Here is a 23,062-nt window from a genome sequence, read left to right as displayed (position 1 = left end):
ACACACACACACACACACACACACACACACACACACACAGAATCACCTCTGCTGGTCCAATAGCGCCTTAACAAGACGCTATTGATTCAGAGTTTCTCAACAATTATCAGTAAAATACTGCGAGGGAGGACGGCGGCCTGCAGCCTTTTTCTCACAGTGTCTGTTTCTGTGCTTATTTCTGTCCAAAAAACACATTTATACATTTTATAATTGCATTCACGCGTTTAAACCAGTGTATCTTTCCTGATGTGTGATCATTTGAGCTTATACGTTTTTAAAATGAAAACAAAAATACAGTATTTGAAAATATTAGAATATTTATTTCCTATTTTTGTCAAATAGAGACCAAAAATTGTTACAAACCAAATTGTATGATGTTGAAACATTTTATTTTGTTTTAGTATTGTGACTGAGATTAGTGAAATAACTACTGAAACTATGGATTTTGAGAATTATAATGAAAAACATTCAACTTGCTCATGTTTTTGTTCTGAATCCAGCAAAGTTGTGAATTGAGTTCCTACCTTCAACATTTTTTTTTTACTTTAAACATGCAGTACTAAGAGACTTTATTAGGGGCAAACAAAATAATTGTTGTCAGAAGTTCATTTAGGCTGCGTTTACACACAAATGTTTCAAGTGAAAATGCATAATTTTTGTATTTTCGTTTCAGAAAAGTTTCACATTTACAAGAGATCTCGATTTACACTGGAAAAACGATCTACGATATTTCATACTATTCCTGTGCCTTGAAGACTTGTTGTTTTCACTGGAGCTGCTACAACGCCATCTTTGATAAACCTGAGAAGAAGCCAGTTTGCATAGCATACACAGTTTAAACAAAGTTGTAAAGAAATCGACTTTGGTGTGATCAATTAAGGCAACTGTGGGTTGCAAATATCTAGAAATGAGTGGTAATGGTCTAGTTTCTAGTTTGTGTTCTTTTATTCTCTGTGGAGAAGCAATACTTCTATTTGAAGTATATTTTAAAGTTTTTCTCGTCGAGAAACTTTTTGGTGTCCCTGGCAGAAAAGCGATTCTTGTAATTAAGTGGTGGCTTTGTGCTTCATGAAGCTGCCGGACGTCGCTCAGTTGAAGTTTTGTGACAGTTTTTCCAACTTGTAAACGCAGAAATGCTGCAGGTATCCGATGGATGAAAGCGTCAGCGGAATGTGTTTGCAGCATGATGGACAAGGCGGCTGCAGACAAAGACAAACACGGACAGATATAGACGCGAGCGAGCGAGCCAGGGGAAGAGCTGAACCCGGAGCGTCCGCTGAGGGGCCAGTGACAGACAGACTGTGTCTCCCTGCTTGGCTGCTTTAATGACGGACAGCAAACTCATTCAGGAGGACAAACAAATCACTGGGACAAATCTCGGCGGGCATCTGCCGCCGCACAGCCAAGTGTACGCTCACTGGAAAACCTCCAACTTAGTTCAAGTAAAAAAAAAACATATCTATATATATATATATATATATGTATATGTACATATACTATATGTACATATATGAACCTGAGGTTGAACCTCACACACTCCACATGGTGGAATGAAAGAAGAAACAATAGCCGATTGTATTCGCCACTCCGTAATGGCCGTCCAGTCGATACACCGTCACGTTATCGCACTCTGGGATGAAATTCTGCTTTTTTTTCATGGTTCGCTGGAGCAGAATGAGTTTTCACCAACAAATCAGAATGAAGCCGTGCGGCAGGAGTAATCGAGGCCGTCGGCAGACACTCTGTGGAGAAACCAGCTCATCCCTGAACACCGTGTTTGTTCGCTAATAGCTGCTCTTCATTACGAGGAGGTGGTGAACAATTTAATTTCAAAGAAAAGGTCAATTAGTACTCGAGTAGCTTTTGATGGTTTGCTTTTTTTGTGGCGCTAAACAATAGAAGAAAGGCTTGTAAGCAATATTTCCATCATCAGTTACACCATTTTTTTTTTCTCACAATAGAAAAGTGACAATTTTCTCAAAAGCCACTGCTGCATTACTTTGATTGTAATGGAATGAAGGAAATTCATCCAACCATTAATCTTTCTATCCTTTTGCAGTCCTCCCATGTATCCTCTCCTCTTATCTTTCTGTCCTTCCATCCATCCTTTCATATTTCCTACTATCCATCTATTCCCTCCTACCAATCATCTATAATATCCTTCCATCAGTGTTTTTTCCCCTCAAGTCTTCTATCCTTTTGTCCATTTATCCTTCAATTGTTCCTTCTGTCCTACCCTCCATCCATCTATTCTTTGTTAACATATTGTCTATCTTTCTTCAATTGTACCTATCATCTGTTCTTTCCATCTATCGATCCTTCTATCCTCCAAACATCCTTTTATCTATCTTTTATGTACTGTTCTGCCCTTTCTATCATCTATCTCCTGTCTTTCATATTCACCATCATCCATCAATTATTCCATCTATCTTTTTCTTTTGTCCATCCATCCATCCATCCATCCATCCATCCATCCATCCATCCATCCAGTGAGACAGCAGCTCTACAACTCTTATTTATCACAAAAGCCTTAAATAATGACCCCAGTGACACGAAGTAATTTGTATTTTAATATCAGTAACTCTTCGGTTCATTTGGTTTTTGCTATTATTACTTGGTGGACGTAAATTGTGAACAAACTGCGCCGCTGTCCACTCGCAAGTATGAAAGTCTTTCCGGAGGGAAGACAGGTGTGATGCTCTTCTAAAACTTAATGCTGACAAATAGCACGGCGGCCGCGGCCCCAACGAACTGCAGCGGCGTGAAATGAGCTTTAATTACTGGCGGTTATTCCAGCTCCGATGCTGTTGGCTTCGCTCCGGCACACACAGATCGCTTTGGAGATGAGCGAGATGTGTTGTTGTTGTTGTCGTTGCCGAAGGTGAACATCTGGAAACATCTGTGTTGGATGTGAGCACACACATATCGGTTACTATAGAGATTAAAGAGGCGGTAATTGCTTCAACACATGCCCCTCCCAGCGCACCTTCTCATACATAGAAAGTAAGACACAGGAGCAAGAGTAGACATGTTGAATGGGAAAGAATAATTTTTTCCTCTGTCTTTCCATTGTTCAAATTGTCAGATTTGGAGGTAATTACTGATTTTACATATTAAATGTTTGAATTTCATGCTTTTTTCTTTGTTGTTTTATATGGACTCAACTCAAACAACACAGAATCTTAATGAAACTGTCAGAGGATTGCGTAAAAAAAAACTAAATGCACAAAATGGATGAAATTGATCATGTTTTTCCACACATTTAAGCCCTCTATTCTAAATGATCGTATAAACCTTAAAATCAAACAAAAAATGAAACATCTTCGACAATGTTCACAGATTGCTGACAAACTGACACATTGACACCCCGGCACAACCGCATTCAATATTTGCTCGAACATTATGGAAAAATTTAAGAGGCTGTGGGAGTCGGTTTCATCCATGTCTTCATGTGGAGAAGTTACAGTGTGTCACTAATAATAGAAGTCATTATCATTGTTCCAGGAAGAAGAAAATGTTCTCGCTGTCGGTACAGGAGGAATAAAAATAAGATGCTGAATGAATGAATATGCTGCCGAACGGCAGCACTTCGTGTTCAATTTTGAGTTTGGGAGAAGCAGGAGTATAAACTGAAGTCTATGTTGAACCTGGAGTTTTAAGGGAGTTGTACACAGTTCTTATGTTTAGTTTAGTTTAGTTTAGTTTAGTTTAGTTTAGTTTAGTTTAGTTTAGTTAAGTTGAGTTGAGTTTTCAGGGACCATGTACAAAAAAAAACAAGCTTAAAGAATGTATGTTTTGTACCAACTTTTAAACTGTGCCAACTTTTTTGTAACCTTCAATGGCTACGGTGCAGGAGGCACGTGGATCTTTCTCAAAATAATTCAGCTTTTAAGAACTCCGACTTAATAATCATGCAAACTCCTGGACAATCACGCAAAGTTTGTTGTGTGACATTGCCTCTTCCTGCAAGAATAATGTAATAAAATTGTCTTAAAATTTTTGAATCGCTGTTAGTGTGATTTCTGTCTATTCAGTCTCCTTGATGTCTTCACTCGGAAATTCTCCTGACACCAGGTTATTCTCAGAACATTGTCTTGTCTGATGCTGAACTTCCTCCATGCTCCAATAGATAAACTGTCAATAGATGTCTATAGAATATTTGACTTTTTAAACCAGTCCTCCATGACTGAATAGAAACCTAACTTCCTCCAGCTGATCATCTTTAAGGTTTCATCCATCATTTCAGTTGAATGTTTTAGATTTCTGTCTTTTACTAACCCAGCATTGTAATCTTTTTGAGTGCTTCATCCAGCTGTTATAATTGAAGAGAGGCCAACAATCAAAACCAGCCTCCTAAGGTTTCTGTTTTATGTAATTTTATGGAGCACAAGCTAACGCTTCTTGAAGCTTCAACTTTTAGAGACGTTTCCAGTTCCCCCTATTCAAGCTACTGATTATTAAACAGGACATTTAGGGAACCTCTATCGGGGAGAACATGCAAACCCAACCTCAGGCAGTCTTGCTATGAGGCTGCGACACCGACAGCGAAGCAAATGTTCAGGTACTCATGACAATTGTTTCGAGCTACCCTTCATGAGGCCTGCAGCTGCTTTTCTAGAATTGCCTTTCACACCTTAAACAAAGAATCCACTCGCATCTCTTCTTATGCAACGTGTTTTTCTGTGAAACACAGCCATCGGTAAAGTGCCACTTAGTAAATATCCACAATAACTGTGGAGAATAAGTGGCGAGCAACCCACACAGCATGTTCCTGCCTCCATTGTGCAACGTGCTCCAGGTAAAAGGTTCATTATGTGTTTTATTACCTGGACAGTACAGCAGGAGTTCTCTCAGAAACCAACTTCACCTCGGGGGGATAGTTAAACAAATGGAACAATAATAAATAAATACTAATGCATTTGTCCTTTAGCGCCGATGTAAGACCAACGTGTTGGATTGCGTCGGGTTCAAGCGGGGAAGTTTCTGGCGCTCCCGACACAACATCTCTGTCTCAAGCTCTTCCATCCCAGCAATCAGGCGTAATTGTGTCTCTGCACCAAAAAGCCTCCGTGCAGATAATCTCTCATTTGTCTCAGAGAGGAGAAATGATTGTTAGATTACACAGATTTGCACTTTAATGGAGCTCGGCATACTTCACACAAGACGAGCACTTCATTCACTGTGCGGAGAAATTCTTTTATAGTGTTGTCAAATGACTCAAAACTAATCACAAATCCAATCCATCACTATTTGGAGTGAGTGGAGAGGATTTTATGGTTTAGGGGGAAAAAAAAAAAAGAAATATGAAAAACTGCACTTATTTAAAGTGCAGTTTAAAACTCCTTTAAAACTCAACTTGACCTATATTAAGGAATATTAGTCAATGCAGATTAGTAAGCAGGGTATCTATTAAAAAGACTTTAAGGGCTGAATTCAATGCGCATGCATTCAAAAGTCTTTCTACTCGAGTGCGATGTCTCTTAAAAAACTTTTGTCCTCCAGCTCGTTGCCATAAAGGAAAATAAAAAAAAAATAAATAATAAAAAACTGTAAATGATTGCCACAGATGTCATTATGGCCACTTTGACGCCGCCGGCCACATGCAGCTGCTGCATCAGTGCTGTAATTATGTGCAATCACAGTCAAGTACGTCTCGTCTGCTGGTGTCATTCACCGAGTGTCGCTCCTCACGGCTTCGTTTAAAAAAGGGACATGAATTTAATGCCTCCCAAGCTGCTGCAATGCCGTTTTTAAAAAGAGGACGACACACATCGACCTGCGTCCTTCACCTATTGGGTTTCAGCAGGTGGAGTCAGAAATGTTTGAGATGTATTCAGTTTATTTATTGTTAAATCCCCTCAATGGACAGTTCTATGTTCGATGAGTTACCCCGATCAATTAAAAGTGTATTTTTTTTATGAATAGGATGTTCAATTTCTATATGATAGCTTCTACAAGGAAACAGCTGGTTTGTTAATTATGTTGCAGGCTAATGATGTTAGTTTATGACAGAAAGGATCATTATTAAAAAAAAAATCTATATTTTCAGTGTCGCTGCACAAACCCAGTGAGACTAACTGAGGTCTCTTCAGCTTCTCCGAACAAAACTTCCCATTTTCTCCCACTTCCTGTTTGTGCATGACCGCACCATTAACCTATGAAATATTGGGACTGGAGGAAATAAGTTGAAAATGTTTTATTGAATAAGTTTATTAATAGCAAAAACCACTCAGGATTTAGAAAAAGATTCACAGTTTGTTCCCTTAAACATCAACGCTGACTAAAGTTAAGAGAAGGAGTCTCCCCATATGGTTTTAAAAAAAAAAACAACACTCGCCAACGAGACAGAAACATCAATGAAAACTTCAGATTCAGAGGGCAGCTTGGACAAAACAAACATTTCTGCACAGGGTTTTTTTTTTTTTTTTGTAACAAATTCTCCCAGATCAGGTCTGTTGTTCCCAAAGCTGCACGTTTGAATCTGCTGAAGGAGTTTTAAAGCGTAAACAAGCAGATAACAGGTGAGGTTTTCACAGTACGAGGGAAGAAAAAAAAAATACAGATAGAAGTGACGGAAAACATCCGATTACAAAAACAGTTTCAGTGAAGAACGGGAGGAAGTCCTTCCTCCAGGTGAGAAGGCACCGAGTTATTTTGAAGCGTCCGGGTCCTACGTCCAAACATCTTCTGCTGGAAAACACAGAGAAAAGGAGAAATGCGTATTAATGTTCACTACATGAGAGCCACTACGTCGACTTTCAGTCATGTTTTCTCGGGCTTTTGTTGTGAACAGTTTGTGAAAAGCCGGCCTCCTCGGGGGAGGGGGGGGGGGGGGGGCGCGTAAACTTCTGAACATCTCGGAAAATGCTTTTTAATCGCAGGTGAGATGACCCGTGAACGGGAGCTCGGAGGAGCCGCTGAAAGCTGAAAGAACGCTTCAGTCCACACAGAAAATACTCTGCCTTCCAGAACCCACCGAGAAAGCAGAGGTCAGTTTGTTCTCACAGGGAAAAAAAAACAAAAAAACTTTGAAGACACTCACCAACATTTCAGTTTATCTTCTTCTTAGGGGACTTTTTCTTTTTCTGGAAATGCAAGAAAATGATTCTTTTTTTTTTGTTTAATACAAATAAATGCATTATACATGTTTTAAAACAGCACATTTCCAATGTTATAAGAGAACAAAAATGGATGAGAAAAGACTCCAAACATGTTCCAAGTATACAAATCTGAATTTATTTAACCCTAAATTAGGTAAGTGAGCATGTTTGGTAACTAATTTATTCTCAAACTAACCAATAACTCAATAAAAACCACTGAATTCAAGATTCCCTAACGAGGTTGTACATTGATATGCCTGTGGTTTCGGTGAAGTTTAGAAATTGAATGTAAATCACGGCAATCTCTTGTAATTAGAGTATAAAAATACTGTTGTGTAACACTTTGTAAAAACTCTCTGGTTAAATTAACTTTTTTTTTTAAATAAAATATAATAAATTAATTGTCCTTCGACAAAAGTGGCCGATAAAAAAGTGCCCTTTGTAATGTCTAATTATTATTTGGTAATTCAAAGCTGATCAAACAGGAAATGATAACAGTAAATATAACTCAAGGATATTAACTCTATGAGGTCTGCATGTCAATTTTCCGTTTAGACTACTTTTATATTTCACTGTTATATTTCACTATTTGAAGCCGTTTAACTTGGATGCTTGGTGTCTTTCTTTTCAGCACAACTTTGTCTGTGTGATTCTACAATTACTTTTTCATTTTGACGAACTGGGTGAACACACTTGGCCCCAAGATTGCAAAAAAACACAAAGTCAGAGTTAATTTCTTTTATATTGACAGCCACAAATGTGAACTATTTAATCTAGTTGGCAATAACACGGACAAAAAATAAACCCAGCGACAGGCAAGTTTTTATGTTTCTTACCACAGTAACCGGAGGGGGAGTGTGTGAATCCGCAGCAGCTTCGGTTTCTTCCCGTTTCTTCTTCAAATTATTTTTCTCTGTAAAAATCATCATAAGTCGTATTAAAGAAACAGTTACACCTTGGTGTTAAAACAAAAAACCCAGGTGAAGTCTCACTCTTTTTCTTGGCGAGTTCGTCTTGGATCACGACGACCGGAGGTGAAGTTTCATCCTCGACTGCGTTCAGTTTCTTCTTCTTCCTTTTCTTCTTCTTTTTCTCCTCATTGGTGGAGGAATCTGTCTGGAGGAGCGCCGCGCTCTGGTCTGCCTCCTTCTGCGCCTTGCTCTTCTTCTTGGGAGGAGGTTGGTTCTCCTTGGAGGAATTCTCCTCCTGCTCCGGCTGGACTTTGACTTTCATCTTCTTCTTCTTCTTCTTTGGTGTTTCGTCATCCACTGCCGGGTCAGATTGAGGCGCCTCCTCCGGTTCCTTTGGTCTGAAAAAAAACCCACCGGTTTTATATTTAGTTGAACATCACGCTCAGCATTTTCAGTTAAATGACTTTTTCCACCATTTATCATATCGTATCACATTAAACTCATTGGAACGAAAGGTAATAGAACAAAATCTGCTTGATCGCACCAGAAATCAATTATCAAGAGATTCATTAACATAAATTAAGTTTTAACAGGTTTTTTTAAGCTTTTAATTTCTTAAATTCCAGCATAAGATGCTGGAATTTATACAGTCAATACAAGACATGGTGGAAACTGAAACAAGCCTTTAAACACTGAATCTCACAATGGAAAGAGAAACTGTGTGAACCTTGTTAAGTTTTCGGTCAGTTAAAGCAAAAAACTAAAGGTCTGATGGCCACTTGTGTTGTGTTTCCCAAAAAACTTCCTTCTGCTAGTTTAAGTTGCAGTAACTTGAAGTTTTCTGTTAAATTGACCTGAAGTTTTCCACTGAATTGTGGAAACTTACAATGTTTTGTTGATTTCTAGAAAGTCTTCTGTCTGTTGGCCTGTGACCTGCTGTGTCGTGCATTTAACACTGAAATACATTTTAGTATAAAATGTATAAAAAAAATACATGAAAAATTATAGGGTTAACCAGTTATTAAAGTTGTCTATTACATTTTCTATTTTAACATTGTTTTGCCTGTTTATGACTTTCCTCAAACTTTTTTTTTTAATGGTTAAAAACTTAAGAATTATTCATCAAGTTCATAAAGTGGAAGGCTATGCCCAGATGTGGAAGCAGACTGGAGTCACTCGGTGTCACTTCAGCACAGTGAAATGAGAATAAGACATTTCATAAAATCAATACGGCACCGACTTCTTTTTCCCCGCAACAGCCAGCTTGCTGCTTTTTGTCTTCCTCATCGTCATCATCATCTCCTCCTTCCTCTGCTTTAATCTCCTCTTCAGGCTGAGCTTCTTCCTCAGTCGGTTTTTCTTTTTCACAGCGGAGTTTGTATCTTTGAGAGAGGGAAAAAAAATGATGATAAAAAGCAACATTTCAGTAACCTGCTTATTAACAGAGGAAATTCACCAGAGATGATTCCTCTCTCTCTCTCTCTCTCTCTCTCTACCTGGGACTGGCTCTTTCTCCTCTGTGTCCACATCGCCCCCTGCTGTTGTGTCCTCAGACTGCACCTCTTCTCCCACACTTTTCCTTCTCCTCTTTCTCTTCTTCTTCTTCTTGTCCTCCGCTGCTCCTCCCGCCTCCTCCTCCTCCTCCATGATGCTATTTTCCACAGGAGGGAGTGCAGTTTCCTCTTCAACTAATTCTATTTTTCTCTTTTTGGGCTTTTTCTTTTTTTCTGGAGTGGCAAGAGGAGACGCTTCCTCCACCTCCTTCACTTCCTCCACCTCCACCGCTTCCTCCACCTCCACCGCTTCCTCCACGATACTATTTTCCACAGGAGGGAGTGGAGTTTCCTCTTCAACTAACTTTATTTTCCTATTTTTGGGCTTTTTCTTTTTTCCTGGGGTGGCGAGAGGAGATGCTTCCTCCACCCCCTTCACTTCATCGACCTCCTCCACCATCGCCACCGCCACCACCTCCTCCTCCTCCTCCTTCTGCTTCCTCTTCTTCTTGGCGGACTTGCTGCTGAGAGGAGTCTCCGTGACAGAATCGACAGTCGTGTCGTCTGCGGGCGCATCCTGATGCTTTTTACTCTTCTTCCTCTTCTTGGGTGTTTTGGAGGCCTCCTCTACCTCCTCCACCTCCTCCACCACCTCCTCAGCTTCGTCTTTCTCATCCTCCACTTGGATGTTGAGGATGATGGACACGTCTTGGTCTTCTCCCGCACCTAGGAGACAACCGGGAAAACACACGGCGTGACTCAACATAAAACATGTCCCTTGACATTTTCTTTTTTTTTTTTTTTCTTTCTGCCTCGTTAGCGGAGAACCGCCAAACGGTACACGCTGTGGGATTCTCACTTTCACGCAAACTCAGGTGCGTTCACGCCCGAGTGATGTACACAAAAAAATACACACTGCACAGCTCCTTTTTTGGGTTTTTTTGGGACAGTGCAGAACTGTTTCTCCACTAATGATGAATCCGGAGGGAGTCACCAGCCGAACGTACAGCTTCACAGAGCGGCTGCAGCCTCCATCGCAGCTGAGCTTTTTAAGTTCAAAGCAGCTTCGGGGAGCAGGGAGTGTGTTTGGAAGGTGAAGAACGCGAGTATGAATGGACTGAACGGACGGATGGAGCTTGTTACCAGTGTGAGTGTGTGTGGGCCCGACGGCGTCGCCTCCGTCCGGTGGGCTCGTCTCCAACTCACCGCTGCTCTGTGTGTTCTGAGTGAGCAGACGAGACAGTGACGCAACACACACACACACACACACACACACACACACACACACACACACACACACGCGCGCACACACACGGAAATGATATAATGATATGAATGAATATGCCAGAGACGTGAAAGACACGAGACGTTCAGCAAGGGTGAAATATACCTCAGATTTCTCCTCCTCCTCATTTCCGCCGTCAGAGTCGTCGTCTGAAATGACAACAGTGGAGCATTTTAACAATTTCCCAAATAAAATCGCAAAAACAAAACCATTCAAATATGCTGCATAGAGAGGACAATAATGGAAATACGTTTCACAAATGACCACAGAGTGTGAAGCGGGACGCTTTTCCCCGCCCCAACATTATTTCTTCGAAAGAAACAAGTTGTGACAGTAGCAGATTACCGTGATACCAAATAAATATATGCCGATGATTTTTATCATGTCCTTGGTGGATATAATGAACCGCACCCAGCAAATTTAAAAAGAAAAAAAAAAGAATGATCAGCACTACATGATGCACCTGAATGCATCACCCATGTATTTGCTGTATGAAGCTCATTACCTTGTAAAAATCCCAAAATCATTTGTCAGTCATTGTTTAAGTGGTAGAATTTGAAATGTGTGAAAAAAGGTAGCGCTTATATGAAGGCCTGTCTGGTAATTTAATAATTGAAGCTGTTTGGGGGGAAAAGGAGGAAACAAAAGGAGGGGGTGAAGTAATTTAAGCTGTTATTCATTATATCAAATTATTCCCAAAACTTCTCTCTGAAAATTTACTTTTTGCATTTTGTTCCTGTTGGGTTTTGTTTCCCATTTGATGGGACGTCTGTCAAAAAAAAAAAAAAAAATACACTTCTGACATTTGGGTTTGGTTCTCTTTATCTATTGGCTTCTACTCTAATGATAAATGTAGGAAATACATTTACCATTGAACTGCAACAAAGTTTTTTGGAAAGATGGGGAAGACGGATCATGTGTTTTACACGAGTACAACCACATTTTATCTTTAATGCCAAGTTATCCCTTTTCTCAAATTCTTCCCATTTTTAATGTGTTTCTTTCTTTAATACCACAAAGGTTCACCCAAGCATTCCTGTTCTCAGGAGTTCAGTTCTTGCGTTGTATTAAAAGATTGACTTATTATGGAAGTAGTGGAAGGACCAATAATTCCCCTCAGTATTATCTATATAGTTTTGGATGCATTGTGAAGGCAAAATCCTATGTTAATGAACTAAAATTCAAATTAAGATAAAAGAAAATGTTAAAATTTTTGCGCAATATTTCCACTTGACATGATGCAGCGTTGGATTGTTAATCTCTGTTGAAATACTTCCGTCTCTGCGAGGACTGATCGTCCTTGTCGTGTCGCCGTGCAGTTCTCCTGTGATTACTTCAGTCTGTGTTTGACAAGTCAAAACTTCCCCCGACACGAGGTGAACGCGCTTTACATGACTACTCATCGCTCTAGGTTTTATTTTTCCTCTCTCTCTCTTAACAAGCTCCTACAAGCTGTAGAAAAGTGGCTGTGAAATGGAGTGATGTGGAGAGAAACTGGTGATGGGGCCCGTCGGAGCCGTCGCTCTGACGCTTTACCAGCTCTGGCTTTCAATCCAAGAGCCTGCAGGTAGAAAGAAAGGCTTCACGTTCAAGTCTCACTTTGTCTCCGTGCTTCTTCAGGGAAGGAAAGGTGATCGAAGAAAAAATAAATTAAAAAATGGAGGCGTATACGAAGTTCTTGGAGGCGTTCAGAGCTGCGGCTTCGCTTGAAAGTCTCTTTCAGAAAAAAGGCTTTGAGGTCAAATCAAACGAAGCACCAAGTAAGAAAAGAAAAAAAACATAAAATCGGAGAAAATGCTTGTGTGTGCGTGTAAAAAAAAAAAAACCTAGATGTCAAAACTCACATTTTGTCAAAACATGCTTTTTTTTAATGATGAAATAATTTAATAACATTTTTTGAATAAATTAAATTCCTTGTCTTGTTCAGTCTGCTGGTGAAGAAGAGGATGAATCAATAAGTGGGAAAGATGAGATGAAATATTTGAGTTTCGTTGGCGAGTTTAAAAATCCTACAGGTTTCAATGTGACATGTCTGCAATGGCCCCCGCTTTAATTATATAGGAGATGCAATAGTTTGTTTCGAGGCCTAATTGTTTATTGATATTGAACCTGTCTGATATTGTACTGAAGCCTCATTAGAACAATTTAGAAGAATAAATTGGGGTAGATTTTTAGGAGTTTTAAGGTTTAAGCCATTTCAGTTTTTCTTTTGTTTAGTAGAAGTTGTTCCTTTACACAGTATATCATTGGCTTTAGCTATTATTTTCCTAATTGTTTTATCCATTTGAACTTAATTTTTTTAGAAACTTTTAGGGTGTGTTAATAAATCAAAAATGTTTATTCACGTATAATTGAGTGAACTCGTCATGGAGCTACGAGACATGCCAAAGAGCGACATGTTTTTGACATTTAAATGAGAAATGTTGACATTTAGGAGGTCTAATAAAGCAGAATACACATATATTATGGTGGAAAATGTATAAAGAAATACAAATCTTAACGGCTCATTCTGCAGTCAAGTCTTTCAAAAAGCAGTGACTCGATAATGACACACTTGTGGGCCACATTTTAAAGTTACTCATGCATTGTTTGGTCTGTGCAGTTGTGGGGCGAGCGCTTTAAAAGGCTGTCGCAGCCTCAGAAACAAACCTGGACACCAGATGCTGAGTGATTGTGATGCATTATTCCTGCGTGGATTTTCAGAAATGAAAATAAATAAATAAATAAATAAATAAACAAAAGGGGGCGTCAGCAGCTTGGCGCTGCGGTGGCTGTAATGAAGGCAGACTGAAGTCTCTTCACAACACCTCGTGAGTCTTGTCGGCGCGGTGAGAAACAGACGGGAAACATGCCACACAAAACAGGTGAAGGAACAGACACACCGCTACTGGCTGGTCTTACCTGCAGGGGGCGGGGCTTCTGGCTCCGCCTCTTGTTTGTTGGTCTGCTCGGCCGTCACGTCGACGGCGAGGCCGGGTTCCTGCGAGGGAAACCGAGGTCAGCAGACGAGAGAATTTTCATTCATTGCATCTCAGGCATGTGACATTTCAAACATTTTGTGCATATGTCACCAACATCCCTCTTCCAATACATATCCAAAACGATGTACACCATTTTATGATAATAAATAATTACATTATAGCTTGTAAAAATATAGTTATCATGTATACACACATATATATATAGGTATAAACAAGAATTCAAGTTTGCATTCATAGACATTTACTCAGACAGTGCTCCCCTTCCCAATATGCCTGTTCACATCCAAACTGTATATAAAAAGATTTTCTTCATGGCTTCTTTTCTTTCCTTTAAAGTGAGTGTGAATCTCATAATGCTGCACCGAGCTGGAATCTCCCAGAAGGTTAAGAGTTAAAAAGCTTGTTTGGTGTATATTTAAAAATAAAAATCAAGCCTTGCCGTACCTCTCCGGACGTTTTCTCACTGTCCTCGACTTCTTCCGGCTCATCTGCAGCTTCATCGGTGACCTCCGAGGTGTGGGCGGCAGCTTGCAGCTCCTACAGAGACAAAGCAAGTGAAGGTCGACATACAGTATTCTTCCTATATAGCATGTCAAACGCTTCTTTTCTGCATGTCTTCACTTGAAAACGTGGCGTAAACGAGGCCTAAGTAACTGTTTGTTGCAGCACTCTGGAACAGTAGGAATTAAACAGTCTTACAAAAAAATTTGATTAACCGTGAGTTAACCACACTTTAAAATCTAAATTGTGCACGTGAATCCAGCTGCAGCATGAAGACTATGAAAGCACACCGTTTTCGTCTGAAATTAAATTACGCCTGACATATAAATCCTTCTATTTTACCTCTTGTTGTGGAGTTAATAGCACAAATTACAGGAGCAACCAAAAAGTTTCAGATTTGATCAAACTCATCCAAATCTGCTGCTTCTGTTCGTGCGTCCCCTTTATGGACACGTCTCCACAAACCGTCACTTCAGTGTTTCACGACCAGAAGATAAACAACATCCTTTCCGATGTGCCGAGGCTGAGGAGACTCGACATTGTGATGCAGAAACGAGAACACACACAGCGGAGGACTTAATGGCACCATCCGTCAGTGGTTACTAAGATTTTCTTCAGGTTCACAGCTTCAGCTCACTGACCGGCTTCTTCGCCTCTCCGCCTGATCCTTCTTCCTCCTCGGCTGGATCATCGGCCGGCTCGTCGTCCTCGGCCTGATCCGGGGGGAGCTCAGCCGATCCGGCGGGCTCAGGGGGCTCTTCATCTTCTGGAGCGGCCGAGCCGGAGCGCTCCTCCTCCTCCTCCTCGTTTGAGGCCTCGGCAGAAACCTCAGGAGACTGGGAAGTACGTACAAGCTGACATTAAGAAGGAAACACAACATTTGTTTGCGACTATATAAAAGCAATAATATGCTAAATATTTCCTGTAGCCTTTGCATACACACAGACACTTTAAATTCCATTAATTTTTTTTTTTTTGTATTATTTTAGTTTTGTTTTGATCTCGTGCAGATTTTTTCTCCAACTTTTTGTCTCAAAATCCTCAACTAAACACACAGTGACAACATGTCCTTTAGGTTTTGGTTTATTGAAATCTTTCCTATTCACCAGTTACACATAATTGTGTATTCATAAGTAACTGGACAATGCATTTCCAGTTTGAAACACTGTCAAACTGGAAGCCTCCCAATACCAAATGGGACATTTCAGAGACGAGTTTTTGTGTGTGTGTGTGTGTGTGTGTGTGTGTGTGTGTGTGTGTGTGTGTGTGTGTGTGTGTGTGTGTATCTTGATTAAAGGTTTCTTATTGACTGAAATTGTTAGTTAGAGACATATTACATTCTTCAAAATACTTATTTACAACACGAAAAAGTTATTGAACATAATTTCAGGTTGTTTTTTTTTTTTTTTTAAACAGTGTGACTTTCAGTAGAATTAAACATTGTTATATGTTATTTATATTCTATCTATAGAAAATAAAGGAAAAATGAATAAAATGTACACACAATTGCCAATTTATGCCTGGAATAAATAATATCAGCAGTCCAAGCATTCTAAATGTGACGAACAAAATGAATTGTACATACGAATAAAAACTAACGTTATGTGGAAAAACATACAAATTGCTTAGCCTTTTTAAAGTTTTTGCATTTGGAGAATTTCTTTCTCGATTTTTAATCACAGCCAAGTCAGAAAAAGGCTGAACGTTTCTCAATATGGCCGCTTGTCCACTAAAATTGGAAGGAGTTATGTTAGAAATGCAGGATTCTGGTTGTTGCACCTGCTCAAAAGGAATTTCCCTGTGGGGGAAATACAGTGTTTTGTACCTCCAAGCAGATGTTCTCCACCTCTGTCCATTTTTCCTTCCTTTTCAACATGCAGTTTTATTAGTCTAAATATCGCAACTGAAGCCACGAATCAACTAGTTGCCGTCCTGCTCTTCGCAGGGGAGGAAAAAACTCTGCGACTCGGGAGACAATAGCTCCACGGTGGTCAGACAGAAAGACGACGAAGCTTTCAAACTCTGTTCGCTCTCGAGAGATTATAGACCTGTCACATGTCCACAGGCTCCGGAGAAATGGCAATAACTAATGCATCAATGGGCCGACACAAAAGAGAGAGAGACGAGATTGATACACAAAGACAAGTGGATGTGTGTGTGTGAGGAGCGTACAATAACACTGCAGCTACTGTCTGTCCATCCGCACATTATTACACCGACTGGACAACAGCTATGTGCGAGTGTTTTTATAAAACAGTTTCCTGTTCCTGCAACTACTGGCTGGTTTACGTGCTTTTCTACATTTTTCGACTCCAGATTGAACAAGCATCTGCCAGCATTTTTCTAATGCTTAATTTAAGGAGGAGTGACTATGAAACTGAAAGTGTCACACTGGTAGAACTCGAAGGAAGAAGCTCATTTCTACTTTCACACGATGGAAACGTGTTGCAGTGCTGAGCTCATCCACTGGCAGCGGCACTGCAACGATCTGCACGCCGTTCACAGCAGTAAAAGGTGAGAGTGTATCCGATTCAGGCGTTGTCTGCATGAGCCAAAGTTTTATTTTTTTCTCCCGTCAAATTTTTTTTATTTCTGTCCACAATTCACTATGAACACGGCCTTAAGGACATGTAACACACCTGCCAGGCCTTTAGGGGCGCTGTGACTCACCAAATACACCAAAAACACAGAAGAAAACAGAGCCTATCGAAATTTAAAAGTAGACTTCTGCTCATAGATTTTTATTTAACTCTTGACTTATGGTCCCGTTCCTCCTCCAGCTAGCATAAGTAGCTCATGGCGCTCAACCCGGATCATCAACGTGAACCGGCGTTCCCGTGTGGACGGTCCCTCAGAGAGCGCTTCGCCCTTGTTCAGCCTCAGACGCTCAACCACCTCGACCGTTCGTAACGCAACACGAGACGCCCACCTCTTTGTCCGCGACGACTTCTTCATCTTTCTGATCCTCCACGCAGTCGGAGGAGTCTGGCTTTGCGCCGTCTGGACTTATCGTCGGGGTTTTACCGACGGCGTCCGGCAGCTGCTCGCTCTCGACACACTCCGCCACATCGGCCTCTAAGGGAGGAGAGTCGAAAGTCACTTCAGAAAATACTAAAAAACAACAAACACAAATGTTTGTGGAGAATGGAAACATCTTCATAAAAAATTAAAATAAAAAAAAAAAGACTGCAGATATCAGATGTATTGTCAAAAGCGCAACTTCATTGCTGTGATTGTTCTCCACAATCCCAAAATAAAAAGTAAATGAGGCTCTGTCCAACAAAATCAAGATTTAAGCCAGGTTTTATCAAAAGTGCAACAGAAAGTACAGAAACCCACAAGGAATGGTAGAACAGAAGCAAAAATACCAACAAAAAAAAAATGTGGGTGGCGGAAAACTTGAATTTGCAACATTTTAAATAATTTTTAGCAGCAAATTCGATAAATCCATTAAAATAGTTTGTTTTTTTTGCCCAGCCCCAATACAAACCAATAAATAGATGCACGCAGACAAAAATCAACCTTCTCGGCGCAACTTTCCATCGGCGAAGGTAAAAAAGACAAATCGACACCAACGTGATGCACGGAAACTAAATAATTCAAAAAGTGAGGACTCTTGTCTGAAACGTACCCGGTGGAGGCTTGGCGTCCGCTTCCTGCTCTCCGTCGGACTTCGCGGCGCTCGGACCCTCCTCTTCCTCGCTGGTGGTCGTCTCCGCCTTGATGCCGTTTTTCTTCACGTCGCAGGAATCTTCCATCTCCTGCTTGGCGTCCTTTGCCAGCGAACACAGCCTGAAATGGACAAACGGCTTACTTTCTACGTCGCTCGTAACGACACCGCATTGCAATTCAGATCATTCTATTAAATCATGATGATGTGTTCCATACATAGGCGTAGAAACCGGAGGGGATGGATCCATCACTATGTAATGCCCAAATGTTGAAAAATAGGCTCCAGCCTAATTTTTGTTATGGTAAAGAGGGAATACATGATTCGGAGCTACTGAGAATTAGATCCTCTCTTTTTGGACCAAGGTGAGTTGAACATGTCTGTATTTCAGATGCTTTAGTGATAAAACGCCAATATCTAATGTGGTTTCCCCAAATTCTTGTCAAATAATTTGAATTCCTTTGCATCATGAATGGTCTGAAGAACTTTGGCTTTGTTATAAAAATAGGCCTATAACAAATCACTCACAAATGCTCTTAAATATAGTTATTTAATTCCATTCATGTCAGAAAACCTACAACTTTGATTTGGTTAAATGACTAAAGATCGTAGTTGTTGTTGCTTTAGTCGATATCTGTTGTATTAAAAAAGAAAAGGGAGAAATCCACATACATTTTTTTTCTCTTCAAATTGATGCAGATTGAGAATAAATGAGAAAGCGACGTATTCCAGCACTGAGCAGATAAATATGTTGATTTGTTGACGCGAGCTGTTGATTTTATTATCGAAGAAGAATGAAGAACAAATGAAAGTGAGGCGACGTTTGCAGCTGGGAAATATGAAAATGAGTTTGAGATAAATTGCGAAACAACAAAATGATCTTATATCGGATCAGAGACACATTTGGCTTTTTGTTTGATGCAGTCAAACGACAGAATTTCATAAAAACATCAAATACATCGTGTTTTTTTAATAATTTGTGCATATTATACACTTTCTTCACCCAGTTTCGCCTAAAATATAAATGTAATGTCATTCAATATAGCTGTGCTTTTCCTTTTCACTCGAGTGAATTTAAATGTTTACCACTTTTAATTAGTTATTTTGTCATTTGTTGGAGCTGCACAGCATGAACGACAAACTAATACTGTAATCTTATCACACAGTGTGTGTATATATATATATAAAATTGCATTTGCACATTTATTTCCTGTTTTAAGTCTAGTTTCAAAACTAATTTTTATCGCTTGGCTTTTATAAACTGATGTTCTCTTGTTTTTTTTTCGTTTTGAACTCTACTTTTATCTGTATTTTATTGTTGTAAATATTATTGTGGTTTCAATGTAAAAGCACTTTGTAACTGTGTTTAGAACGAATTAAGTTATCATTATTAATATTTTTATATCTGCTTGCATAATTTCTTTTTTTTTTAATGTGTAATTCTACTTACACTGTAACTGCTTGCACTGTTTTTTGTTAATATTTTCTGTCTGGTGTGTGTGTGTGTGTGTGTGTGTGTGTGTGTGTGTGTGTGTGTGTGTGTGTGTGTGTGTGTGTGTGTGTGTGTGTGTGTGTGTGTGTGTGTGTGTACTGCTGCTACATTTCTCACCCTGTAATAAATAAAGGTATATCGTATCCATCATGTTGGTTTTCCTCCAAAGAGTTTTTTATTCCCCAATATTGGACTCTGGTAATCAGATTACCCTGGTAATCAGTGACTATAAACTGCCTGTCGGTGTGAATGTCACTGGCATTTCCTGCACCTCTGGTGGATAAAGTTGGATCAGTTGGATGAACAAATAAAATGGATCGGGCAGGAAAATGTGGCTTAATTACCCGACACGTGGAAATAGAATGATTTGTAATGATTCCTGAATGATGACTTTGCATTAATTTCACTTCAGACTCGCTGCGGGAAAACGGAGAAGCGAGTCTGATGTCATTCGTCTCGTTCAGCTCTTTATTGGCTGTCCGTTTAATCCTCATCGGAACGGCCAGGGATTTGAGACCAATCCCAGAATGCACTGGCGGCACGCACACACGCACCCACGCACGCACACACGCACCCACGCATGTACACACACACCCTGTGCATCTTCATCGAAGCGACTTACTTCATCCAGCCCGTGTAGATCTCGTCTAAGTTTGCGTTTTCACCCGCAGTCTCCACCTACAAGCGAAAAAAAAACATGAGAATTGAAAAGAGAATCTGTTTGACGGCACGTTTTCCAGCTTCAGCGAACGTTTTCACTAAAAACCATGCAGACAGAGGGAGAAACCGAAAGGGAAATAGCCAATTTCCTGTGAGCTTCAGGAATCCTGCAAGTTTAAAGCTGTCGAATATGAATCACCTGAAGGCAAAATGTGAAGGAAAATAAACCAGATCAAACATTTCAGCTGAAAAAGACCAAAAGTCAAGTTTCCCTCTTTGATGAAGGTTAAAAAGAAAAAAGCTCATTTCTGGAAGAAAAATACAAATATGAGTAAAGTAATGTGATTAGTGGTATGAAATGTGCCTGTTTACCGGAACAGAAAGTTTTAATTTGAAAGGAATAATAAAAAAAAAAATAAAAAAAAAATCCACATTTTGCATGAGTCCAAAACCAATAGATACTGAATTGCATGATTTCAGTTAATATTATATAATTTGTGTAATATAATTCTGTAATGTACTAGAGTAGTCCTCGATAAATAATAACCCAGCAAGTATTAGTTACTTGTTGACTGTAGTTGTTACAACAGAAGTAAACAGAATGTGTAAAACTTTCAGGTTTAAAGCAAAACTCTTGAACAATTAATCAAGTTCATACGTCCAGTTTCTAAAACTAAATCCATATTGACAGAAAGTAGGAAACATTTATGTAAAGGTCATAAACGTTTCGGCTACAAGCATGCAGATAAAACACTTAATTATATTGCAGTGTACAAATATAAAGGATTTGAAGGTAAAAATGTATATATTGTTGACATTTTAGACCATTTAGTTTCATGATTGATTCTTTGTTTGAAGAGTACATAACAAATATATGAATAATTGGCGTAAACAATATAAAGAAGTTAATAAGGGGTTAATAAGAAAAAGATTATAGTTATTTGGAAGAAGAAAAAAAAGCACCTAGATCAGGGGTGTCAAACATAAAGTCCGTGGGACAAAACAGGACCGCAAGAGTTTCCAAACAGACACAGTGAGACCTGAAAGATAGTAAACTACTTTTAACCCTTAAAGTCATGCTGAGTTTGTAAAAACACCCACAATGCAGCATTTCTTGGGAGATTTCACTGTATTTTGCACCAGAAGGTTTCAGTAAAAGAGTAAATATTGATATTTTCATCACGTATTCTCGCGCTACAGCAAAGAAAGCCTTCAATGTTTAAAGGTTATTATGGCACTATGTTATCGATTTGGCTGTTTGTGTTTGACACCCCCTGACCAAGACGATAAAGTCACTGACATAGGAGTTTTATATTTATTATCACATATTTACAAATTATTTAAAAAGGGTTCAACTTGATAAGTTATAAACTAAAACCAGAAAGCTAAGACGAAAACTGAGAAAGTGGATCCTGGTGGAACCTCTTTGGTAAATGATGTGCATCAACAAAAACAACAAATATAAAAGTAATGAGAGTATTTGTAATTAGTTACTTCTATCCCTGCCTTCACATGTGAGAACTCAGAACTAGAAAATATGAAGTTTTGATTAACAAATTAAAAAAACAAGCCAATTAACAATGAATTGATCAAGTAAGCGGTTAATCAATCAACTCTATAGTTAAAGATTATGGGAACATGTGTGTGTGTGTGTGTGTGTGTGTGTGTGTGTGTGTGTGTGTGTGTGTGTGTGTGTGTAGCAGCAGCATGGTTGGTTTTTACTACCATGAAGCTCCTGTAACATAATGTTCTTTTCCTCCAGGAGGCCTGAGCGAGGAGCCTCACGCATGAACACACACACACACACACACACACATGCTCATACACACATTTACACACACTGCCACACGCAAAAAGCACTGCACGCACTGAAATCCCATTTATATTTAATCCAGGCCATTATATAAGATGCGTAAATGCGCATGCCCAAAACAAGACACAGCTTTAAAAATGTCAATTTAAAATAAAACGTGACAGTAAAAAAAAAAAAAAAAAAAAAATTTTGAGAGCATGTGTGTGTGTGTACAGACAAGAGTTAAAAGTAACGCGCTCACCTGAGTAACGTGCTTCTCCAGCCCCCGGGCAGCCTTCTGGTAGCCGCGGAGCTTGAGGTGCTGGTAGATGAGCGCCAGCAGCGCCTGGTCCTGCTCCTCTGAGGCCATGTTGTCCCCGCGGACCGTCCGTCTGACGAGCCGCCGCTCCAAAACTCAAAATATCAAGTCGCTGATTATTACTCACACCTCACCTCAGCTCAGCTCTGGCTTGCGACGCAGCGGCCATGTGCGCAGGAGACGCCCCCCGGCCGCGGTGCATCATGGGAGGCGGAGTTTGTTTTGACGCACGCAGCTGGGGACGTCCTGTCCGGAACTGATACATATCAAAGATTGGATTTTTTTTAATCCACAAAACAACTTTAAAGATAATATATATTATTATAGGTATAGTGTTTGTTTCAGCATTTAATTTTATTTAATTGTTTAATTTCTCTGTTTACGTTTTTTCAGCGAGATAGATAGCTAGATAGATAGATAGATGGATAGATGGATAGATGGATAGATGGATAGATGGATAGATAGATAGATAGAATTGCTTCATATTCAGAAGCTTCCTCAAATATCACATTTACCCTGCGTGTACCCTTGCATGCAATAAAGAACATGCTTAAATGTTTGTTGTCTGTGTTTACTTAATTTATCTTCTCTGTCTACAGTATATGAATGAAATTCATGTGCGAACAAACATGCAAACGTGATACAGAAAGACGACAATTCAAAAAAGTCTAACCCCACTGTGAGGTGGGAGAGCAAACCACTTCACCACCGTTGGTAATGCGAGTTAACAGAGCTTTATGTCCTCTCTGTTCCTTCTGAAAGTGTAAATGAAGTGTTTATGTAGTCTGAAACTGGAACTGTGCGACTCAGCCTTAATGAATCAGGCGCCTCCTCTTTGATGGAAACCTGGAGAAATAA

General features: G+C 39.7%; 1 protein-coding gene across 2 annotated transcripts; it reads right to left on the bottom strand.

Annotated features, from left to right (window-relative positions):
• Positions 1 to 6,399: 6,399 nt before the first annotated feature.
• On the bottom strand, positions 6,400 to 22,338 carry LOC308135817 (uncharacterized protein). Of its 2 annotated transcripts, none has more exons than XM_080503940.1 (15): positions 22,148 to 22,338; positions 20,056 to 20,111; positions 17,903 to 18,063; positions 17,201 to 17,346; positions 14,913 to 15,107; positions 14,215 to 14,307; positions 13,691 to 13,769; positions 10,895 to 10,938; positions 10,648 to 10,726; positions 9,508 to 10,230; positions 9,252 to 9,393; positions 8,093 to 8,409; positions 7,937 to 8,013; positions 7,043 to 7,085; positions 6,400 to 6,690 (listed from the first exon to the last, which is right to left on the bottom strand). In XM_080503940.1, the coding sequence occupies exons 1-14, from the start codon at positions 22,253 to 22,255 to the stop codon at positions 7,050 to 7,052; spliced, it is 2,256 nt and encodes a 751-aa protein (XP_080360066.1). In that variant the 5' UTR covers positions 22,256 to 22,338; the 3' UTR covers positions 6,400 to 6,690; positions 7,043 to 7,049. The 2 variants fall into 2 exon arrangements, with proteins under 2 accessions (XP_080360066.1, XP_080360067.1); XM_080503941.1 differs by having other exon boundaries at positions 10,711 to 10,726.
• Positions 22,339 to 23,062: the final 724 nt, after the last annotated feature.

This window comes from Blennius ocellaris (assembly GCF_963422515.1).
Source record: "Blennius ocellaris genome assembly, chromosome: 10".
Lineage (NCBI taxonomy): Eukaryota > Metazoa > Chordata > Actinopteri > Blenniiformes > Blenniidae > Blennius > Blennius ocellaris.
This window is presented reverse-complemented; position numbering and strand designations above follow the sequence as displayed.